The sequence below is a fragment of the Archocentrus centrarchus genome, chromosome 19 (assembly GCF_007364275.1).
Source record: "Archocentrus centrarchus isolate MPI-CPG fArcCen1 chromosome 19, fArcCen1, whole genome shotgun sequence".
Taxonomy (NCBI): domain Eukaryota; kingdom Metazoa; phylum Chordata; class Actinopteri; order Cichliformes; family Cichlidae; genus Archocentrus; species Archocentrus centrarchus.
The window spans coordinates 24,682,242-24,703,385 of NC_044364.1; the positions used below are offsets into that span (position 1 = coordinate 24,682,242).

Below are 21,144 nucleotides of genomic sequence, written 5' to 3' on the forward strand. Positions count from 1 at the left end.
TGATAGTTCACAGCTGGAATTCTCAGCCCGGCACAGCGCCAGTCAATCAACCACGAGCTAGAACCCTACAGGGGCTGGGGGTTAAGGGTTAAAAGAAGAGATTAACAAGGAACATAAAAGGAACAAAAGTTAGTGTTGTGTAATAGCATTATGTAAACATGGGATGAAAAGAGAGTGCAGTCTGAAGAAGTGCACTCCGGCCCAAAATGTCACTGTTTTAATGTTATGATGGATTAAAATTTTCCAAGGAGCTCTTTGGTGTGCGGACCTCCTCTTTTTTGTTTATTGAGTTTTTCTTAGATCCAGCACCCTGGTTAATTTTTGGATGTGCGTGTTTTTCTTCAATTAAGTATATGAAAAGAGAGTGCATCATAATGCTCACTGATTCATGGGATATCCCCCATCAGCCTGAGTTGATTGCTGTGTTTCACTAAGGAGAGATGATTGGGAGAAATTGAACAAGATTTATTGATAATACAAATAGTTGTTTGGCGATTAGACTCCAATGGCCCAGTGAAGCTGAAGGTAATCCCAGTAGAGATGGGGATTAGGCAGGACCTCCCGGAGTCTAGATGCTGGTGGTGGTGGAGACCAAGATGGTTGCTTGGAAGGAGCTCTTGGGTGGTGAGGGGGAAGGGGAGGGGGTGGGGGTTGCACAAATGAGTCTGGAAGGGAGAATGACAGGTAAACAGTGATAGTGATAAGCAGCACACTGAGTGGAGGCTGATTGGCTCGAAGAAGGCGAGCAGAAAGATGATTGCACTCAAATGGATGAGGTCAGCGTTGAGTTTGACAATGTGGGGAAATGGAGGTGATGACAGAGAAATGGCAAAACATCTGGGAAAAAAAAAGCAGATGAGTGATTTCAGATCTTCCTTATTGAACTTGTGCCTAAGCTTCATAACTAAGGTCACCTGATCCAATCCTAACTCTAAGATTTAGTGTGAAGGAAAGCCTAATTTTAAAGACAGAGAAGGCATGTCTCTTGAACCCAAACTGGGACCTGGCTCCACAGCAGTACCAAATTTGTTACTGTGAACTATGTAAAAAATTTTTTTAAATTAAGTCTTCTCCTTCTGCGACCAAATCATGTCATCATAGAGAAACTACCATGTTATACCCAGAAAAACATTAATAACTTACAATGTTGAGATAACAGTTAAATAAAATTAAAGTTGCACTCTGCGTGTTTCAGATGCGACTGAAGAAACACCGCTGGTATGACCGTATCCTGAAGACACGGGACCCCCTCATCCTGTCCTTAGGCTGGCGCCGCTTCCAGACCATCCCTCTCTACCATATTGAAGACCACAATGGACGCCACCGGCTACTCAAATACACACCACAGCACATGCACTGTGGAGCCTCCATTTGGGGTGAGACACATTCAGAACATACTGACTACTGATTCACAGTGATTAATAAGATTTTACTATGCATATCTTAACTGGACTATGTTGTTTGAATGGCTTCACATAACTTTATTCTGGCTTTTAATGAGAGTAAGACATTCTCAGAAGATCAAATAGAATAGAATGCCTTTATTTGTCGGTGTACGGAATGTACAGTGAGATTACAGTGGATAAGTACTACACAATAATGAATATTATACTGTATAGGAATGATAGATATTGCACCATACATGAGCAGAGGATATTGCCTAGTATGTGTAATGAATAAATAAATATTGCACAGTTAGACTGGGATCAGTGCATTTGTGAGTTCAGACTGGTTATGGCTTTGGCAAAGTAACTGTTCTTAAGTCTGTTTGTTTGTTCTGGCTTTGATGCACCTGTACCACCTGCCTGAGGGCAGCCAGTCAAACAGTTCAAAGCCAGTGTGTAAGCTGTCCTTGATGATGATATTATCTTCTGAGGCAGCAATAGGTGTAGATGTCCATCAGGGAGGGGAGATGGCAGCCAACAATTCTTTGTTCTGTCTTGACTACCCTCTGAAGCCTCCCCCTGTCTACCTCAGTGCCATACTGTGATTCAGTATGTAAGCAGGCTCTGAGGACTCTCAAGAAGTGTAGTTGCTGACAGCTGTGATGTTATCTATCCAAGAGAGATCAGCAGAGAAAAGGACACCCAAAAACCTGGACCCTCTCCGCACGCTCACTGTTGATTTAGAGGGGGGCTGGCTTGGTTCTGTGCTTCTTGTTGTGATGAGAATGTCCGGAGTGATTGTATTAAAAGCTGAGCTGTGATATACAAAGACCATTCAGGTGTAACTCTGCTGGTGCTCCAAGTGGCTCAGCACGGAGGGTGAGGAATGCAGCCATTCAGGAGGGGCTCAAAGCAGAGCCAATGCTCCTCCACATCGAAAGGAGCCAGCTGAGGTGGTTTGAGCATCTGCTTAGGATGCCTCTTGGGGGAGGTGTTCCAGAAGGAGGTCCCGGGGCAGACCCAGGACATGCTGAAGAGATTATATCTCTCGACCAGTCTGGGAACACCTTGGGGTCCCCCTGGACGAGGTGGATGAAGTGGCTGGGGAGAGGGAGATCTTGGCTTCTCTGCTTAGGCTGTTGTTTCCACGACCTGGCCCTGTATAAACGGAAGGTGATGGATGGATAGACGGACAGATGGACATCATGAAATGAAAAATGCCACAAAGAAGACCCTGGACTTTTGAGCAGCTAGAATCCTCTCTCAGAAAAGAATGGGACAACATTCCTCTCCCAAAAGTCCAGCAACTATTCTCCTCAGTTCCCAGATGTTTACAGACTGTTGTTAAAAGGGGATGCTATACAGTGGTAAACATGGCCCTGTCTCAACTTTTTTTTGAGACGTGTTGCTGCCATCAACTTGAAAAATTAGCTAATATTTAGGGTACATTTTCTCACTTTAAATATTTGATATATTTTATAGGTTCTGTTGAAAATAAAATGGGGTTTATGAGATTTGCAAATCATTGCATTCTGTTTTTATTTACATTTCCGACAGTGTCCCAACATTTTTGGATTTGGGATTGTAGTAACCTATGGTACTTTAGCACTAAGTGCTAACAAGAAATTAACAACATCTAACATTAATTTAAACCTGCATAGCTCACTATTTACTGTAAGATTTTAAGAGTAATACTGCAAGTGAAGTATTTCAGTCTTTGTGGTAGTAGAGGTCTGTGATTAACCTGAGTTACACAGGTGCACAGGTATGTGTCCAAGTTGCACATGTACATATGTCTTTTACGCTACTCTGCAATGTTTGCATTGATATAATCAATTATTTACTCTTGCATGGTGTTTATAACCTGTATTCCATCTCACTCTGTTTCTCTGAAGGTCCCATCACACCACAGGGCACTGGCTTTCTGGCTTTTCAGTCAGTATCAGGAGTTAAAGTGAGTGCTGACCAGGGTTTGAGTAATAAACTACACATAATGTTATAGAAGAGAGCATTATTAGTTTACCTTATAATTTGTAAGTGGCATCATGCTTGATCATCTTTTTTTAATGTAAATTGTTGTCATTGAACTGATTGACTCCCAAAGTCCTGTTTTCGCATTCCAGGCTAATTTCCGCATTGCAGCCACAGGAGTCATCCTGGACCTGGATAAATCAGTGACTATTGTGAAGAAGCTGAAACTGATTGGTTACCCTTATAAGATCTTTCAGAACACCTGCTTCATTAAGGTGGGGAGGCTGCACTTTATCTGCAGCTCACTTTATGTCAACCTTTAAATACAACAGGCGATGAATTGTAAATACAAGGAATGATGTAATAATGGATTTAAAAAAAAAACAGATTAGAGAGACATCATTTAATTGATCACCATAAAAACAGTTAAGGAAAAATCACACTTTTACTGTTGACTCCATGTGTAGCTGTGGGGGACAGCAGGGGTTGTGGTTCCATGTATTTTACTGTGTTCTCCATTAAAAAGGCAGGGGGTGAAAGAGCGATTGTATAATGGTAATGCTGCTTGTGTAGAATGTGCTGATGTTTTCCTCCCTCTCTTCACAGGGCATGTTTAACACAGTGCTGGAGGTTGCTAAATTTGAAGGTGCTTCTATACGAACGGTGTCAGGGATCAGGGGTCAGATAAAGAAGGCGCTGTCTACACCTCCCGGAGCTTTCAGAGCCACCTTTGAGGACCGCCTGCTCATGAGTGGTGAATGACTTTTGTTGCTGACTGTACTGCTAGCATATAAATAGAACGTGTTTCGGCTAATCTTTACATTTTGTGGGTTTTTTAATCAAGATCTTGAAACTATATTAACCCTTAAATCTATACTTCGGTGTTTTCTGAAACATCCTATAGGAAGTACTGAGAGTTGCTCCTGGTGCTGAAATTCTGAAAAAAATCTTTGAATTATGTTTGGTAAGAATTTCCTCATAAAGTTAGGACAAATCCTAGAAAGATTAGCTTTTCACAGTGCATTTTGGGTGGGGTGGGGGTGGGGTTGCTCGGAGTAGTAATGAGGTGTTTCAGAGGCTTAAGGGGTTTTTAAACAAAGAAGAAAATTACACAAAGTCTAAATATAATCCTGTGGAGCTGATCTGAAAGGTCAGGCATAGGCTAGGCTAGGCATATGGAAAAGAGAGATGTCGAAAGAAAAAGCTTATAGTAAGTTTCATGTTTATGTACCGGGTGGAGGTATGGAGATGCATTAGTGAAAGGGCAGTGGACTTTTTGACCAGAATGTTGGCGAGTGAGAGGATGCCTAAGGAATGGAGAAGAAGAATGCTGGTACTGATTTTCAAAAACAAGGCTGATGTGCAGCACTGTAGTAATTACAGAGAGATAAATTTGATAAGCCATACCATGAAGATATGGGGAAGAGTTGTTGAAGGTTAGGGAGATGGATGACTATCAGTGAGCAGCAGTATGGCTTCATACTAAGAAAGAGTACTACAGATGTCTGCTTTGAGAGTGTTGATGGAGAAGGATAGAGAAGGTCAGAAGGAGTAGCATTGTGTCTTTGTGGATATAGAAAATGCATAATGATAGACTACTACGAGAGGAACTGTGTTGCCACTCCTGACCTCATGTATGAGGAGGTCAGGAGTGGCGAACAGTGGTGAGGTGTGTGGTACGAGTGACAGATGGGTTCAAGGTGGGAGTGGAGGGCACCCAGGTGGCTCAGTGGAAGAGCAGGCAACGATGTATGCCGCGTGGTGGTGCGGGTGGCGCAAGTTAGCCTCCCAACCTGTTGCCATTTACCACATATGTCTTCCCCGTCTCTCTCCTCCCACTTTCCTGTCTCTCTCTACTGCATACTGTCAAATTTTAAAAAAATGTGGGAGTGGAATTACATTAGGGATCAGCTCTGAGCCCCTTGTTGTTTACAATGATGATGGGCAGGTTGACAGATGAGGTCAAGCAGGAGTCTCTGTACTGGTACGTGCCAGTACCTCATTTTCAAAGTAGTGCTTCTCCAGTTTACACAAAACCTTTCATCTAAAAACGTTCTTGTGTAAATGGGGCCTAAGGCCCACCACAGTTTGTCGTCGGGACTGAGTTTGGTTGACATTATCTCAGCTAGGAATCTTCTCCCCTCACCTTAACAGACAAATTCTATTAATCTCAGAAGGAGGCAAGATATTTCTTTTGGAGTAAAGTGAATGCAGTGACATAAAGTAGTGCTTAAAGACTAATTAGAAGCGGTTTGCCATCTTCACATTTTTATTAACGACATATGTTTCAGTGATCTGGCTCTATTAATGGCCTCTCTGTCTTTGTCGTGATGTGTGTTGCGCTGTTTCGTGTGTTGTGCAGATATCGTGTTCCTGCGCTCCTGGTATCCTGTACCTGTTCCTCAGCTGTACAACCCCATCACTTCACTGCTGCTGCCTGTTGGCCAGAAGGACACCTGGTCAGGCATGAGGACCCTGGGGCAGCTCAAACATGACCTGGGAATTCGTAACAAACCCAGCACTGATTCTCTGTACAAGGTAGACTCAGTCTGATGACCACAAGTATCAAATGTTGAAACTGATATCTGGCAAAACCTACACACTCCATCTGTTAATCTCCTGCTCCAGTCTCCTCTCACTGGTGATGGAGCAGGAGATTAATGGATGGATTGGTGTGGTTTTTGTCAGTGGGCACTCCAACCTTTTCTAGCTAATGCCAGTATGTGACCCACTTGCCACTGGGACACAAACTTCAATACAAGAGTAGTAAATTTACATCAGAGTAATGAGCAATATCACAAACTAACCACCTCCTGTTACCAGTTTTGCGTCACTTTTTATATAAGTAAATACAATACATATCTGATCAGTACTCCTGGTGAACAAGTAGGTTATGCCTTGGGAGCAATTTTATTGTGGCTAAGTGAAGGAGAGTGTAAGAACACACTCAGTGAACAGGCCCCAGATGTCCTTGAACTTCTGACAGGATTTTTTCTATTATATCTGAGTTTTTATAGTGGAATTAGAGAGAGCACCTCTCGAACCCATTCAGAATGTGGTGGAGGTGTTTTTGACTTCCAGTGGCGAAGGATAAGCCTCCGTGTTTGTAATGAAGTAAAAGCAATAAAATTAGCCTGAGGCTTCGTGATAACAAAACTCTCGTCTGAAACACCAAAAATACCAATGGTTACTGTTACAGATTATATAAATAAAGATATTATGTTGTATACATGCTTTTATAAGAGTGCAGTATGTATTTTGTCTAATTTGTTTATCATGGAAATGTTTTTGTCTGCTCTAGGATGTGGTTATCAAAAAGTAGAAATGTTATCACAGAATATGAATCTTTTAAAGCATGCTTTTTGTTTTTTTAAATTTAATGAGTACTGTTAATATTAAATACATATTTTTGCTGCCATATGTATTATATCTTAACTAACCCAGGGGTGACTAAAAGTATTTGGATAAAAGTTTTGGACAAGGCCTCCAAATTAGAGCAGATTAGTTTTGCAGAAGATAAGATGTCTGCTGAAGGTGTTTATATTATGAGAGGGGCTGTAATGTTATCCTGACTTCTACATTTATTTGATATTTTTATTAATCGTGGGAGGATCTTCCTATCGGTGACGGGTCTTGTTCTCTCTTCTCTGTCAAGTTCTCTCTGTATTTTTAGGTCTGTACCCCTACCCATCATTATGCAATTCACTAACTGAAATCCTGAAATTCATCCCTTTACCTTCTAGACAATAACCCGGGCCCCAAGGCACTTCAACCAACTCCACATCCCCAAGGAGCTCCAGAAAGCCCTCCCCTTTAAGAGCAAACCCAAACTACAGCAACTCAAAGGAAAGACGCCCAGAGACCTCAAGAGGCCCAGTGTGATCCGCGAGCCCCACGAGAGGAAGGTGAGCAAAACCTGACTCTACGGTATGAGTGCTGCAGCTCATTAGGACCAACATTATAGCATGAGTAATCCCAGCACTTAACATAGTAAGGTCCCATGAATTAAGCAGCTCTCAGTTACAGTAAGGAGGAAAAACTCCATTTTAACAGGAACCAGAGTCTAAGTGGACGCCCAAGTTTTTGAAGCCATGTATTAAAAACATAAATCTACCAAACCAGAGATCCTTGCAGAAAGGGCCCGGGGGTAGGAAGCACAGACTACAGCTGGGAGAAAACACAAAGTTAATAGCATAGATTAATGCCATAGAAGTCATTGATCTAATCTAATATCAGTGAATTGTTGTAATTAATCACAGAAACTATGCAGCACAGTGCACGGTTTGTTGAAGGTGACCTTGGAATAAGGTGCCTGTAGTAAAGCATCACTCTTTGCCTTTTTGTATTCTGAAAGGTGGTAGAGCTGCTACGGGCTCTGAGCACAGTCCACAACTACAAGAAGAAGGCGGCCCACACAGTGCATCATGCCAAACACAAAGAGTTCCTCCAGCAGAAGGAGAAAGAGGAAGAAGCCAAGCTGAAGAGAAAGAAGGATGCACAGAAGAAACTGTACCGCATCATGGGCCAGAGAGATCAGAAGAAGCTCAGGTCCAGTCTGAAGGGGACGACAAAGGATGACTAATTGACTCTTTGAACTCATGAGGCATCTTATCCCTGCAGACTCTGAGATAATTTGCTCTGAGATAATTAACTGATCTGAAAACAGTTGTAAAGCCAAATGTAACTGATTTTTTTTAAAAACAAATTAAACACATTAATAACTGCAACATTTGACCTGTTCTGCTCTTTGGGCTATATTTTGTATTTTTGGTGGACCTATCAGATTCATTCTCTCTGTATTAACACTCATTAACAGGTTATAACATGAAGAATAAGCTCTTTATTTAATTTTTTTCCCCTGTACATCAGATATGGTTTTCAGATTTGCATTTTAGATTTGTTATATAACAATCATTTATACATGTAATTAGTTTTTACGAGGAAAAACTATGAAAATCGTAGCTGGCAACTGTTATCAGCACACAGTTCAAATCAATCATTCATGATGGTATGGAGAGGCATTAGGGTACATGGTATGAGTGGCTTAAATGTTTATTCCAAACCAGTTAAACACTGGATCTTTGTACTGCACAGGTTTACTGTTGGAATAAATGCAGAAAGGGGTTTAACATTGTCTTCTAGAAATAAGCAAGGCTTTCCCTAAAAAGGTAAATTCTGAGCAGCGCCATAAATTGCTCTAAAACCTGTATGTAATGTTCGGATTACTGGTGCCTTTACACAAATGAACGTTACCTATGCCATGCACCCTGATGCATGCCCATACCATGATGAATGCTTGATTTGAACTGTGTGCTGATACCAAGCCTGAGGTCTGTATGACAAAAGCAAGTTCGCCGTACCCAGGGTATCTGGCCGTTATTGGGATTCACTTGCCCTAACAGGATAAGTGTTTACACAAAGCTAGTCATCAGCTCATTAATTTAACCCAGGGTTCCCCTTGTGCACTCCCATGACAGCAGTGGCATTTGCAGCATCTGACCAATGGCAAGCATGGATAAGTGTTTGGGCAGCAGTGACTGATTTTTACAAAGAAAGATAAAACTATGGGGGAAATATGAAAATGTTCAATACATAGAGCCTGAAAGTAACACAGCAATGCGTGTGAGAGGAAAAGCACTGCAGAGTAACGCAGTATTAAAAGAGTGCTTTGAGTGCTTTGGTCAGTAAGACTGGAAAAGAGCTGGTATATTAAAAAGTTTTAGCCTATTCGGAGTGTGGAAAGAGCCAACAAAACTGGCAACTGTGTGAGTTAACAGACTTGTCAATATCATAACTCTATCACTAAGATGCCAGGAAATAATTCATTATTTAATTAAATTAATGTTTAAAAGCTGTTTTTGTCATTGTTTCAGCTGAAGCCTTGGTGGTGTTTAAGACAGCACAGAATATAAAATCAGACTTCAAATGTAGGCTTAGTCTACATGCAAATTTGATACAAGGTCAGCAAGTAAAAATTGGTGCTCTCATTTTGAAAATTTGCAGCCAACAGGGATCAAAAAATAAAGTTGCATCTAAAAATCTGTATTCAGTACTGAATATATTACTCACCGGTAAAATCAGATCCTTTAGATGCTCTCTGCACACAGTAGGTTATTTTATATCCTTTATTTGAACAAAAGAAAGAGAAAAAATAGAAATAGTTGAAGCAGACTGTCCATATAAAACAGACAACAATATATGTGATGCTTGAGGGCTAGGTAAAAGCCATGACATTTTCAGTCAATGGCGTGATGCAGTCTGAAGCGTCAACAACAACTGCAAGTAACTTTTAACACTGTTGCCTCACAGCTAGAAGGTCTGGGTTTAAATCCACCTCGGCCCGGGCCTTTATGTGTGGAGTTTGCATGTTCTCCCCTGCCTCTGATCAAAACACCCGAGTAATGATCCATCCAACTGAAAGATGTAATCTACACCTACTCACAAATGAGTCCACAGTTAATACATTTATTAAATAAAGAAAGGTAATACAGCAGCAGGCTCAGTAGCAGACCATATGAACTGGAGGGTAAACAGCAGGGGGCATTCAAAGACAACATGAAGGGTGCTTCCCCAAATCTGACCTGCATAGGTCTACTCAGTCTCATTCTCAGTCATGCTGCTTACCAATTGCTGCAGAAACACTAAACTACTGTGAACCGAATAATTAAAGTGAGCTTGCGCTGTAATAATAAGTTTTTCATTACCAAATTGTAATAATTAGTGTAAATTATAGTTGAAGTCTATCAGCAGAATTCAACTGAGGGGGGAAGGCGACTTTATTGGACCCGGCCATAATGCCCACGATGTATAGCAGTCTACTTCAGCTGACCTTTGAGTATTTGTACCTTTGATCACTTTACATTTCGCCTGAGACTTAGAGGCGGGATGTAGGTGGCACACCCAATGAGAATTAAGAAGTGTTTTCGGTGTTGCTTTTAACATTGGCTGAACAAAAGTCAATTCATTGCGTAAGCGAGTTGCCAGTTAGGGTGGACCGATCGCACATGTGCCCTAAGGTAGAGTCGGCCTGGAACGTTACAACAGAGTTTTAGCTGAGCCGCCGTGAAGACTTTTCTAAGCAGTGGTCAAATGCCACTGTATGCGATTTTGCCCACCCCCACTTTTGCGGCGAAACCTTTATTTTGAAAGAGAGGAACCAGAAGCGTCGCCAGTGGACCGCGAGCCACTGAAGAAGATCCGAGAAAATAAGAGCTGGTTGGTTGGAACAGTTGGAACATTAGAATTCGGTTCTTTAGACGGACTGTAACGTGGTTTTCAACTGCGGCTGTTTGCAAGATGGCTCCCACGAACGTCTTTCAGCCGTACACCTCAGAAGCCGGTAAATATGCTGTGTTTGTGCAGCAGTAACGAGTAGCTTTTTTGCCAAATGTAATGCTGCTGCTACTTTACAGTTAACCACTTCATAAAGCATGTGTGTGTGTGTGTGTGTGTGTGTGGGGTGGACTTTTACCTTTCCTAATAAAAAAAAAAAAATCAATGAAATATTAAAGATTTTAAAATCTATACAGAAATCATCGACACAGAGAGTCGCGGCAGAAGTCCTAAGTCAAGTTAAAATCATTAATCATCAGTAAGACAGAGTTGTTACTGCCGAACAGCAGCAGAAGTCTGACAACTAAACTCTACAGACGGGGGGGGGGGGGGGGGGGGGGGGGTCTTATAGCAGGATAAGTGGGGCACCTGCATAAGCGTGCACACACTGTTTACACAGCCCACACAGTACCCACGCACATATCAGGCTAACCTATGCTTTAAGCTGATTTCGGCAATACATGACGGAACAAAATTCATTCTTGCATGTATTAGAGCATGTATTCCTACTAGTGCACAGCCTGACAGAGCAGAGAAAGTAAGAGAAACGTATTAGTCTCACACGTCCCCAGAATGTATATTTTAAAATATATGTATAAATAGAAGGTAAATCATGTGTATATGTGTGTTTACTCCGCTGTGGAGATACGAAGATATGATTTTAAAGTAGAAAAATCATGAATAATTACAGAATACCTGTTACAGGGTCCCTGTGTTTCTTTCTTTCTTTTATACAAACAAAATATTTTAAACATAAACTGATTTTCAAAAGAAAAAGAAAGAAACACTATAATGGAGGAAATGAAGTTTGTGGTGGCCAAAATTTTCTAGGGGAAGACCCCGAGACCCTACACCTCATGCATCACCTAATGTTTAAAGGAAAACTACAGTTGCTGCACTTGAATATACTATGTAGTGGTCATGCATATGTAAAAAAATTTATAAAAGTGTAATAAATAAATAAATAAAATCAGTTCATACCCTGCAAAAGAATATTTGGGTTTTGCTGAATCAAAATCAACCTGTCTTACATTAATGACATGTAGTATCACAACATGTGGGTTTTTTTCTCCAGTTGTTTCTATTATGTAGTTTGTCCTTCTGTAACTGCATTTACAAATTACTTGTCCCATTTTCTCTCCAGGATGCAGCTGCCCACTGGAGTCAGAGCTGCGAGCAGTGCTGCAGCAAAGGATCATGGTCTTGGATGGTGGAATGGGAACAATGATCCAGCAGCATAAACTTGGAGAAGAAGATTTCAGGGGGGATGAGTTCAAAACGCATGCATTGCCACTGAAGGGCAACAATGATATTCTCAGTATCACACAGCCAGACATCATTTACAAAATACACAAGGTTAGAATCCAGTCATGAAAAGGTGCCTTTCCACACTTAGGCCTGATTTAGAGTTCTGTGTCGGGTCTTTGTGGGGCCTGCGTGCATAACTGGAAACCCCTCTGAACCCTACACCATAATCTACAACGTAACTTGATGTGCACCTTTCCAGAAATCCAACTGCAGGTCAGGTCGATGCAGCCCGCAAGGACTGTGACTGGCTTGTTCAGTAGGGTCGATTCCTCCTGTGCATTTCTGGCTGCTTTTTTGCCACAATTTTTGAATACATTAGGAAGAGAATTACAGTCATCGTTCAGTATCACTATAAGGAATAATAATCATCAGCATCAATATAAGGATGCGCAAATGTCAGCAAATTCCTGCAAGGAGATTGCTGAAACTATCGGACATGAGGGAATGAACAAAGAAGGGGAAAAACTAGAGGGCACCCAAAAAGAAACAGACAAAGAGCCAGGACCCAGGAGGAAAAAAGTCCCAGCATTTCATTTGTTTCTGTTGGCTGGCACCGCAAAAACCCAGTGTAGAAGTCTAAATCAGGTCTTAGCCTGCACTGTGTGGATGTGCAGTTGTATTTGTGTGTGCAAGCTTTGTTTTCCTTTTTTTGTATGATTAAAGGAGTACCTGCTGGCTGGTGCTGACATCATAGAAACCAACACATTCAGCAGCACATCCATCGCCCAGGCAGACTATGGACTGGAACACATGGTATGATTGGCCACAGCTCATGCTGTTCTGTGAGTGTGGATGTAAAGGTCAAGCACACAGAGTGATGCGTGTTATCTCATTAACTAACAACTCATTAATAGTTAAACATTCAGTGTGTAGAGTTAAATATGCTTTATGCAGCTTTAGCTTTTTATTAGCCATCATTCAGAAACAATGAAATGGAAACAAATGGAACAGGAAGTCTTAAACCAAAAAAATGGGCTGTCCACTATCTTTATCTTTGCCATTAGAAAGAATTCAGGTCTAAAGTACTTTATGACTGGCTGAAGGTTTCAGACCTTCTTGTGTTTGCCGTTATTGATTCAAGCATCAACCATTTGATTTTAACTTGAGGTACACTCCTGAGAAACCATATTAATAGGGCCACAGTACTAGATGTTAAAAAAATCCTATACAGTTTTTTTTTTTTTTTTACATTTTTTGTTTATTTTTTGTTGCCCCCCCCCTTTTTTTAACCAATGACAGTACAGTAATTTTGTACAGTTTTACGTTTTATTTTATTGAGCTACGTGCTATTCAGCTTTCTTTCTGGATTTCTCTGTAGGTTGTGTTCAACTTAATTTTTATCTTCTGTAATAAAGGATTTTCTCAACTTCTGGATATAGTAAATATAAATTGTTATTGTTGATTATTACCAACTAATTGACCATGCTCTAAAATGTAGACCTGTGTGTGTTGTGTAGACTTATCGTCTCAACAAAGCATCAGCACTGCTGGCAAGGAGGGCTGCTGATGACATCACCAAACAAAGCGGTTAGCAGAATTGTCTACAGTACAGCTGCTGCTATCACATATTGCTATCGGCAGTGTTTGTACAATCTTAGAGTGCCAGGAATTTCATCATCTATTCTTTTGTTGTCGTTCTTTGTTATCAGGTAGTAAACGGTATGTGGCTGGGGCAGTGGGTCCCACCAACAAAACCCTGTCTGTTTCACCATGTGTGGAGAGACCAGACTTCAGGAATATCAGTAAGACTGCTTATAGGTTTATTCAACTGACTTTGTGCTTTAGCTTGTCAACACTGTAAATGCTTGAGGGTAAGTGAGATGTTTTGTTGCTGTATCACAAATGAGTTATGAGTCATTACCCATCCAATGACCACAACAGCTCACTGCCTCTGTTGGAGACCTTTTGATTACATTGCACTTAATAATCATATAAATATTAGCACAAGTGTAATTGGATCATGGTCAGGAAGAGGAATATAAGGTGTTCCAACACCAGTGTTTTGTGTCTTCTTTCTAACTTATTATCTAAATTCACTATATATGTGATTTAGGCAGTAACTCAGGCTGTGCACTCAAATTGAATGATGGCAATGTGCATATGAGCACCATACAGTGTGTCATTGCAATCATTAAAATCTGTGTGTGTGTGTTTTCTGCAGCGTTTGATGAGCTGGTAGAAGCCTACTCAGAGCAGGTCAGAGGTTTATTAGATGGAGGAGTAGACATCCTTCTTGTGGAAACCATCTTTGACACTGCCAATGCCAAGGTAGGCCTCATCTTGTTTAAATAATGATAATTTTGAGGCATGTAAATTATGTTGAAGTTTAATTCAAAATTATATGAGAAAACATTTTGTGGGTTAATTAGATTGGAGGAGCACTGATGAGTAAAACACTGTAGTTTTTCTGATGAATACTGCATTAATACAGTTTGTAGAATTTCAAGTTATACCATGAGTTAAGTGTACTTTTCCACTTTGTACTACATATATGTTTTTCTTACACTTCTCCTTTTGCTTTCTTTCACATGTTTGCTGTCACCACTTCATCATTTTGTCTGCAGGCTGCCTTGTTTGCGATCGACCTGTTATTTGAAAAGAGCCACGAACGAAAGCCGATCTTTGTACGTCTGTAACACTGTAAAACTGTTTGTTATATTAAAACTGTTTACTTCAGTCAGAATTTGTCAAGATGTGGATGAGTAAACACCAGTAAGGCTTTAATTTTTGAGTACTCTATTTTATGTCTCATATTCTGGAAACTTTGCTCATAATTTCCTAAAAGTAGCTTGCTTCTAAATGTGATCAGAAGTAGGTAATTGCAGTGGATGGGTAAGCACTCACAGCAGACTGTAATGCTCTCTGTGTTGTGACACACAGCCAGTGTTAAGCTTTTCAGCAGTAACTCTTCTGGTTCACTGGTTGTTCTTCCTTTCCCAACCTTTGTTTGGTACTTATCACTGCATACCAGGACACCACAAAATGCTTTTGAGATGCTCTGTCCTGGTCTTATAGTCCATGTGTCAGAATAAAGGCTGATATTTCAAACTTCTTTTCTTAAAAACTCAAACATAAAAATAAATTAAAAAAAAAACTTCATAAAGGTAGCATTTAGAACTTTGTCCATTTTGTGTTTGAAAATGTCCTTTAATTTAGAGGTTTGCACTTTGTACAGAATTATGAAAGACATTTTATAGAAAATGGCTGAAAGGTAGAGGACATAAAAGAAATCATCTTAGCATGAATAAGTTGTTCTTAAAATGTTGTTGGTGTCTTGTCGCACTCATACAGATCTCAGGGACCATTGTTGACCGCAGTGGACGAACTCTGTCTGGCCAGACAGGAGAAGCCTTTGTAGTGAGTGTATCCCACGCTAATCCACTCTGGTGAGTTACTGTATATCAAATCTAACAACTACTCTTCTCAGAGTAGAACAGAGCAGTGATGTGATATAAACCCCCCTGACAGTAACACGGCTCCTTGCTCCTCTCTTTGTGCAGTATTGGTCTCAACTGTGCTTTGGGGGCAACAGAGATGAGGCCGTTCATTGAGGCCATTGGAAAAAGCACCACAGCTTTCATTATCTGTTATCCCAATGCAGGTAAACCATACTCTGTCTAAACAGCAACAGACCGTTGCTCAGTGCTCCAAAGTCAGAATGATTTTGTTAATGCATCACAAGTTTAAATGAAACATTTGGCCACTGTTTACAGGAATGTATACCAGCCTCATTATTCAGTCATCGACCACCAACAAAAAGGATTTATTCAGGCAGTACAGTGTGATCTGTCATTAGATTCCTGTTGTAACATCTGTCAGATCATCCAGGAAGATATAATGATGTCACCATCTCTATGTGTTATCTTTTTCTTTTAGGCCTTCCCAACGCATTTGGAGGGTATGATGAAACTCCAGAAGTAACAGCCACTAATTTAAAGGTTTGATTGTGTTAATTTTTTTTCCCCCTGACTGATCTTTAGGTGTTAAGCCATATAGCTGGGTGACATAAAGGAAAAACCTAGAGCCCTGCAGTTAAAGCCCTGGTGGTTATCCGTCTCAAGAGCAGGGGTCTCAAAGTCAAATGACCTGGGGGCCACTGCTGGCTCTGTCATGTCAGTGGAGGGCCACTGTTTGTGTGTTTTATGGGGTGGGGTGTGTGCATAGGACTGGGAAGAAATAAGGCAACCCCTGGAAGAACAGAGCCAGTTGCCAACTGACTCAGTAGGCACCCCAATTTCCCACACCTTAGCACAGGACAGGGAGAAGTGGACCCGGGGCCTGCGGGGACAACACCCCAGAGCACCGCTGCACCCAAGCTCAGCACCACCGCAGAGGGCAGCCTGCTCACCAGACACTCATTTACTTGATAGTAGACACAAACAAGAGACAAGACAAACTGGCCTGAGTCAGAAGAGCTTTACTCTCTTTGAACAGCATGGTGGCTCACAGCAAGAGGGCCCTGGGTTGAAACCCAGATGCAGACCACCTTCTCCCTGTGCTTGCACGGGTTTCTCTGGGAGGTCTGGCTTACCCACCATTGGTAAAATATGATAGCTTAATGCTGCTTTTGTCAACCCAGGAAACGAGAGATTTTGAATCTCAGTCCCTGTTTGAATACAGTTTAAAAAATCGTATATTAAAAATATTTCTATTTCTTATCCATTTCCCTTTTACAAGCCAAGGTATACTTGACTTAATAAATAAGGACTGTCTTTCTGCAAATATGATTTTTTTTTTCTTTGCATGGTTGATTTTTATTTTTTTCCTCACTGTGCTTGTGTGCTCCTACCTTACCTGCATAGATGTAATGGTCAGCAAGACCTGCAATGCTTTTAGATGATTAAAATACTCATTAAAGCCATGGACATAAAAAATGTTTGTAAATCTATTGTTCATGTGCTTGTTGTGATGTGTTTTCTTTGTTTCCGTCCTTCTTGATTTTGAAACTGATTTTAAGATGAAAAAGACGTGGTTCAACCTTGTTTCCAACGAAGACTGTCTCTTGTCTGCAGGAGTTTGCTATGGATGGACTTGTAAATATTGTAGGAGGCTGTTGTGGGACTACCCCATCACATATCAGGTCAGTATCATGTTTGAATAAATTTAATAAATGTTTGCTTTAAATATCACATTATATTTTCTTTATGTTTCTTTCTTTTCCCCCATACAGAGCCATATCTGAAGCGGTCAAACATTGCCAGCCACGAGCTCCTGTTGCTGATATTTATCAAGATTACTTGCTGCTCTCTGGTATTAAAAACTTTTGTTACCATGTGCAAAGCTGTAAAACTTCACATGTGGGATAGAAATAGTCTCCAAAGATTTTTCTATATTAGCCACTTCTTCTATCTGCCGTTACCTGCCGTGCAGGGGTTTGTACTTCCACGATGGTTCCTGTTTTTCTTGGGATTTTGCTGCCCGAGGTTTTCACTAAGCACGGGATCAGCTGTGGCCATCTTTCTGATCATGGATCTTTGTTGTTTCATCTAGGATAGTGATTCTGATACTCGCTAGCCCTCGGCTAGTAAGTAGCTTTCTTGACTTGATGTCAGTGGCTTCTAGCTTCTCCTTTGGCCAGCTTATTATCCCAGCAGGGTATCTCACAACTGGCAGTGCGTAGGTGTTGATTGCCCAGTTCTTCTCATTCAGCTGACTTCTCCTGGCTTTTATGTCTATGGCTGTCTTCAGCTGGTTAGCCAAGGCTGTGAGTCTTTGCTTGGCAGTTTCTAAGGCCTCGGGTATGGACAGCTTACTGTACTTCTTAGGCACCCCTTTCTTCATCACATCTTTCTACAGCTCTGAGAGCTGGCTGACTTCCGTCTGTCCATCCAGGTTTCCAGTTTAGCCATGATCTTATCTTTCAGGTCAGCTGCTCTGGCATTCAACCTACCAGTTGATAGCCAATCCTGGGATGATGATATTACCCCCCGACTTGACGTCCTTGCTCCCCCTTGCTGTAGCATAATGGTGTTGTACCTCATCAATCTCTAGTTGCAATAGCAGTTGCTTCTTGTGGGTGTTGGAACACTAAGCTAGTTGTTTGGATTTCAGTCTGGATGTTGGGTGTCGAAGAGTCCATTGGTCCTACATCCTCTTCATGTAACCCCTTTCACTGGGATTGCATGGTTAGCAGCATTCCAACAGTTCCTGCTTCTCATCTCGTTTCCACTTGTGCTGTATCCTTGTTCTAGTAGCCCACTTATCATTAGTATGCCCTGGTTCCTCAATGCCTGACTTGGACCTTGTTAATCCAGGTGACCTCTGAGCCTATATGGCTTCAGTCATATCTCTCTCGCTTATATTCCGAGGTAGGCTTGGGTAGCATGAGGGGTTTAGCCTGGGGACCCTGCTAAAAGGCTGTTTTTTGATTTGACTAAATGCAGGACAGAAGTGACAGAAAATATTCCTTTTCTTTCTAGGTTTAGAACCATTCACGATTGGCCCGCACACCAACTTTGTAAACATTGGTGAGCGCTGCAATGTGGCTGGGTCACGCAAGTTTGCCAAGCTGATAATGGCTGGAAATTATGAGGTAGTTAATATAATAATGTCACCTAATATTTTTTTTTTTATATTTTTTTTGCTTTCCGAAGTTGCATAATGATTCTGTTTGTAGATTAAAGTTTAGGTTTTTATTTCTCACTTGGGTCTCTGCTTTTCTGTCTATTATCCAGGAGGCTCTGAGCATTGCTAAGGCCCAGGTGGAGATGGGAGCTCAGGTCCTGGATATAAACATGGATGAAGGGATGCTAGATGGGCCGACAGCCATGGCCCGATTTTGTAACTTCATTGCTTCTGAGCCAGACATTGCACGGGTAAGACATTCAACCGCAGTTTTGTGGAACAGTTTTCTTTTTTCGAAGTGTGTCCCATTTTTCACTGTATATATCAGTACAGCATTGAGCTTATAAAAATATTGCACATCATAGAATTATATTACAGAAATAGAGTGTACAGTTTTTGTCATATATACATGCATCGAGGGTTTCTTCCTGAAAATCTGTGACCACAGAAGTCAAACAAACAGGACTTAGTGTGCATGGTGTGGATGACCAAGTGTGAGTACAGCCTTAGAGTGCTGTGACGTCAGTTGCTAACATCAGATTCAAAATTAATGTCATATTTTTCAAAAATTGTAATAACCTTAAGTTCGACAGGTTTATACCTACATCAAGAAAGATCTTATCTTTAAAGCTACCGCTTTATTCCAGAATTATCCATAATTAATCAGTTGCAGTGAAGTGTGTAGATGTTTTCTCTGGATTAACTTTCATAACTTTTTCTAGAAGTTAGTAGATAACCAATCAGGTTAAAATTTCAAAATTTTATTAGTTGGAAAAAACAACCCCTCAAACTCCCTGCACTGGACAGTATCAGAGGAGGATGCTATGTAATTGTGATTCTCTTTGTGATAGTTTTTGCATCTCTTTGTGATTCTTTATGGTGTTTTTTGTCATGCCACAACCACAACAATAGTGAAAAAGGTATGTTGTATTTAAAAGGTCTTCAAAAATCTAAAATGTGTGGATTTTTTTGTTCTCCTAGTACCAGTTTTATTTACCAAATACTTGCAAAGTCATCAGCTTCATTTGTTTATTGTGTTTTTGAGCAGCTGTTAGATGGCTTGCAAAGGTGAAAATTACACCTGCTAAACATCAGCAAGTTTCAGCTTTCACTCTGTGCATGCTGACAGTGCCATTTAGTTGAAAGCATGTCTTCACAAACTGATTGCTATCTGTGTTCTTCTGTTAAGTGTGTGCTTTGCATGAAGGCGTCTTTTTTGGGAGATTGCTAGAAAATCCAAACTAATGTACTTGATAAAATATTTTGTTCTCACTTTGCCCCTTTTACTTCATGTTTTCCCTAAAAACTCCTGATCGTCATATGTTCTAGGATGTGGTTACCAAAAAACAGTAGAAATGTTAAAGATAATCACAGAATATCAATCTCTTACAGTATGCTTAAAATTGTTTTGATTTAATGAACATTGTTAATATTGAAAACACATTTTTGCTGGAATATGTATTATATCTTTACTAATCAAGGGTTGTCTAAAAGTATGGATAAAAATCAAGTTCAACACCTGCAAATTAGAACAAAATAGTTTTGCGGAAGATAATAAGATGTCTGCTGAAGGGTTTTCTGTTATGAAATTGGGCTGTAATGTTATCCTGACTTCTAAATTTATTTTATATTTTCATTAATTGTGGGAGGATGTCTCCATTGGTGATGGGTCTTGTTTTAAAAGGGCTGATTTTTTTTTTTTTTGATTGTGATTGGCCAGTACTGGTTGGGCTCTATATGTGAATGGCTAAACAATGAATTAAATTAGAAGAACAGTATAATCATTCAACTGTCCTTCCCCTCTTCAGGTTCCTTTATGTATAGACTCCTCTAACTTCTCGGTGATTGAGGCTGGGCTGAAATGCTGCCAGGGGAAGTGCATAGTAAACAGCATCAGCCTGAAGGAGGGAGAGCAAGAGTTCCTGCTCAGAGCTGCCACTGTGAAGCGTTACGGAGCTGCTGTGGTGGTCATGGCTTTTGATGAGGAGGGACAGGTTAGAATATGACCACGCACATACTTCACTCATGCGTCCGCATGCACGCACACACAGACTTACACACACAAATGTGCTGTCCTCTTCAGGCAACGGATACAGAGCGTAAAGTGGAGATATGCACTCGAGCCTACAAGTTGCTCATCAGCAAAGTGGGATTCAACCCCAACAACATCATCTTTGACCCCAACATCCTGACCATCGGTACAGGCATGGATGAACACAATGAGTATGGAATCAGCTTCATCAGGGCCACCAAACTTATCAAGGTAGACACAAAACAAATTCAATGCATCCCCTCAATAATCTCTACCTTTATTTTAGTAGTCACATTGCTTACAAACCTGTGTTCCTGTAACAAGGTGCTTCTTATTCTCAGCAGTCTCATGCTTGATACCAGCACTACCTGACTGGTAGATTTCAGGGCAAAAAAAAATTTCTTAAGATCTTTCAGACTTCTTGGCCAAGTACAAGTACAAATGACTGGATGCGAAGTGTAACATTAATCCTCATTAATGGCATTGAGTGATATTTACTGTACAGACTAGAAATTGATACTTTTGATATTTTCTATTCTAATTTTAGTTATT

General features: G+C 40.7%; 2 protein-coding genes across 2 annotated transcripts in view; both read left to right on the plus strand.

The window, feature by feature from the left end:
- The window catches only part of bms1 (BMS1 ribosome biogenesis factor), a 29,644-nt gene extending 21,561 nt beyond the window's left edge, over window positions 1-8,083 (plus strand). The window contains exons 17-23 of the mRNA XM_030755867.1: window positions 1,196-1,376; window positions 3,281-3,339; window positions 3,509-3,631; window positions 3,963-4,110; window positions 5,719-5,894; window positions 7,100-7,261; window positions 7,711-8,083. Of these exons, the coding sequence (XP_030611727.1) occupies window positions 1,196-1,376; window positions 3,281-3,339; window positions 3,509-3,631; window positions 3,963-4,110; window positions 5,719-5,894; window positions 7,100-7,261; window positions 7,711-7,938 (1,077 nt within the window). The 3' untranslated portion in view covers window positions 7,939-8,083. The remainder of the gene's footprint in view (window positions 1-1,195; window positions 1,377-3,280; window positions 3,340-3,508; window positions 3,632-3,962; window positions 4,111-5,718; window positions 5,895-7,099; window positions 7,262-7,710) is intronic.
- Window positions 8,084-10,341: 2,258 nt separating this feature from the next.
- Window positions 10,342-21,144, plus strand: part of mtr (5-methyltetrahydrofolate-homocysteine methyltransferase) — a 32,852-nt gene continuing 22,049 nt past the window's right edge. Inside the window, exons 1-16 of the mRNA XM_030755485.1 lie at window positions 10,342-10,695; window positions 11,833-12,044; window positions 12,660-12,749; window positions 13,454-13,523; window positions 13,646-13,738; window positions 14,158-14,264; window positions 14,561-14,620; window positions 15,288-15,382; window positions 15,497-15,597; window positions 15,873-15,934; window positions 17,009-17,076; window positions 17,167-17,246; window positions 18,416-18,528; window positions 18,671-18,811; window positions 20,369-20,554; window positions 20,644-20,823. Of these exons, the coding sequence (XP_030611345.1) occupies window positions 10,653-10,695; window positions 11,833-12,044; window positions 12,660-12,749; window positions 13,454-13,523; window positions 13,646-13,738; window positions 14,158-14,264; window positions 14,561-14,620; window positions 15,288-15,382; window positions 15,497-15,597; window positions 15,873-15,934; window positions 17,009-17,076; window positions 17,167-17,246; window positions 18,416-18,528; window positions 18,671-18,811; window positions 20,369-20,554; window positions 20,644-20,823 (1,701 nt within the window). The 5' untranslated portion in view covers window positions 10,342-10,652. The remainder of the gene's footprint in view (window positions 10,696-11,832; window positions 12,045-12,659; window positions 12,750-13,453; window positions 13,524-13,645; window positions 13,739-14,157; window positions 14,265-14,560; window positions 14,621-15,287; window positions 15,383-15,496; window positions 15,598-15,872; window positions 15,935-17,008; window positions 17,077-17,166; window positions 17,247-18,415; window positions 18,529-18,670; window positions 18,812-20,368; window positions 20,555-20,643; window positions 20,824-21,144) is intronic.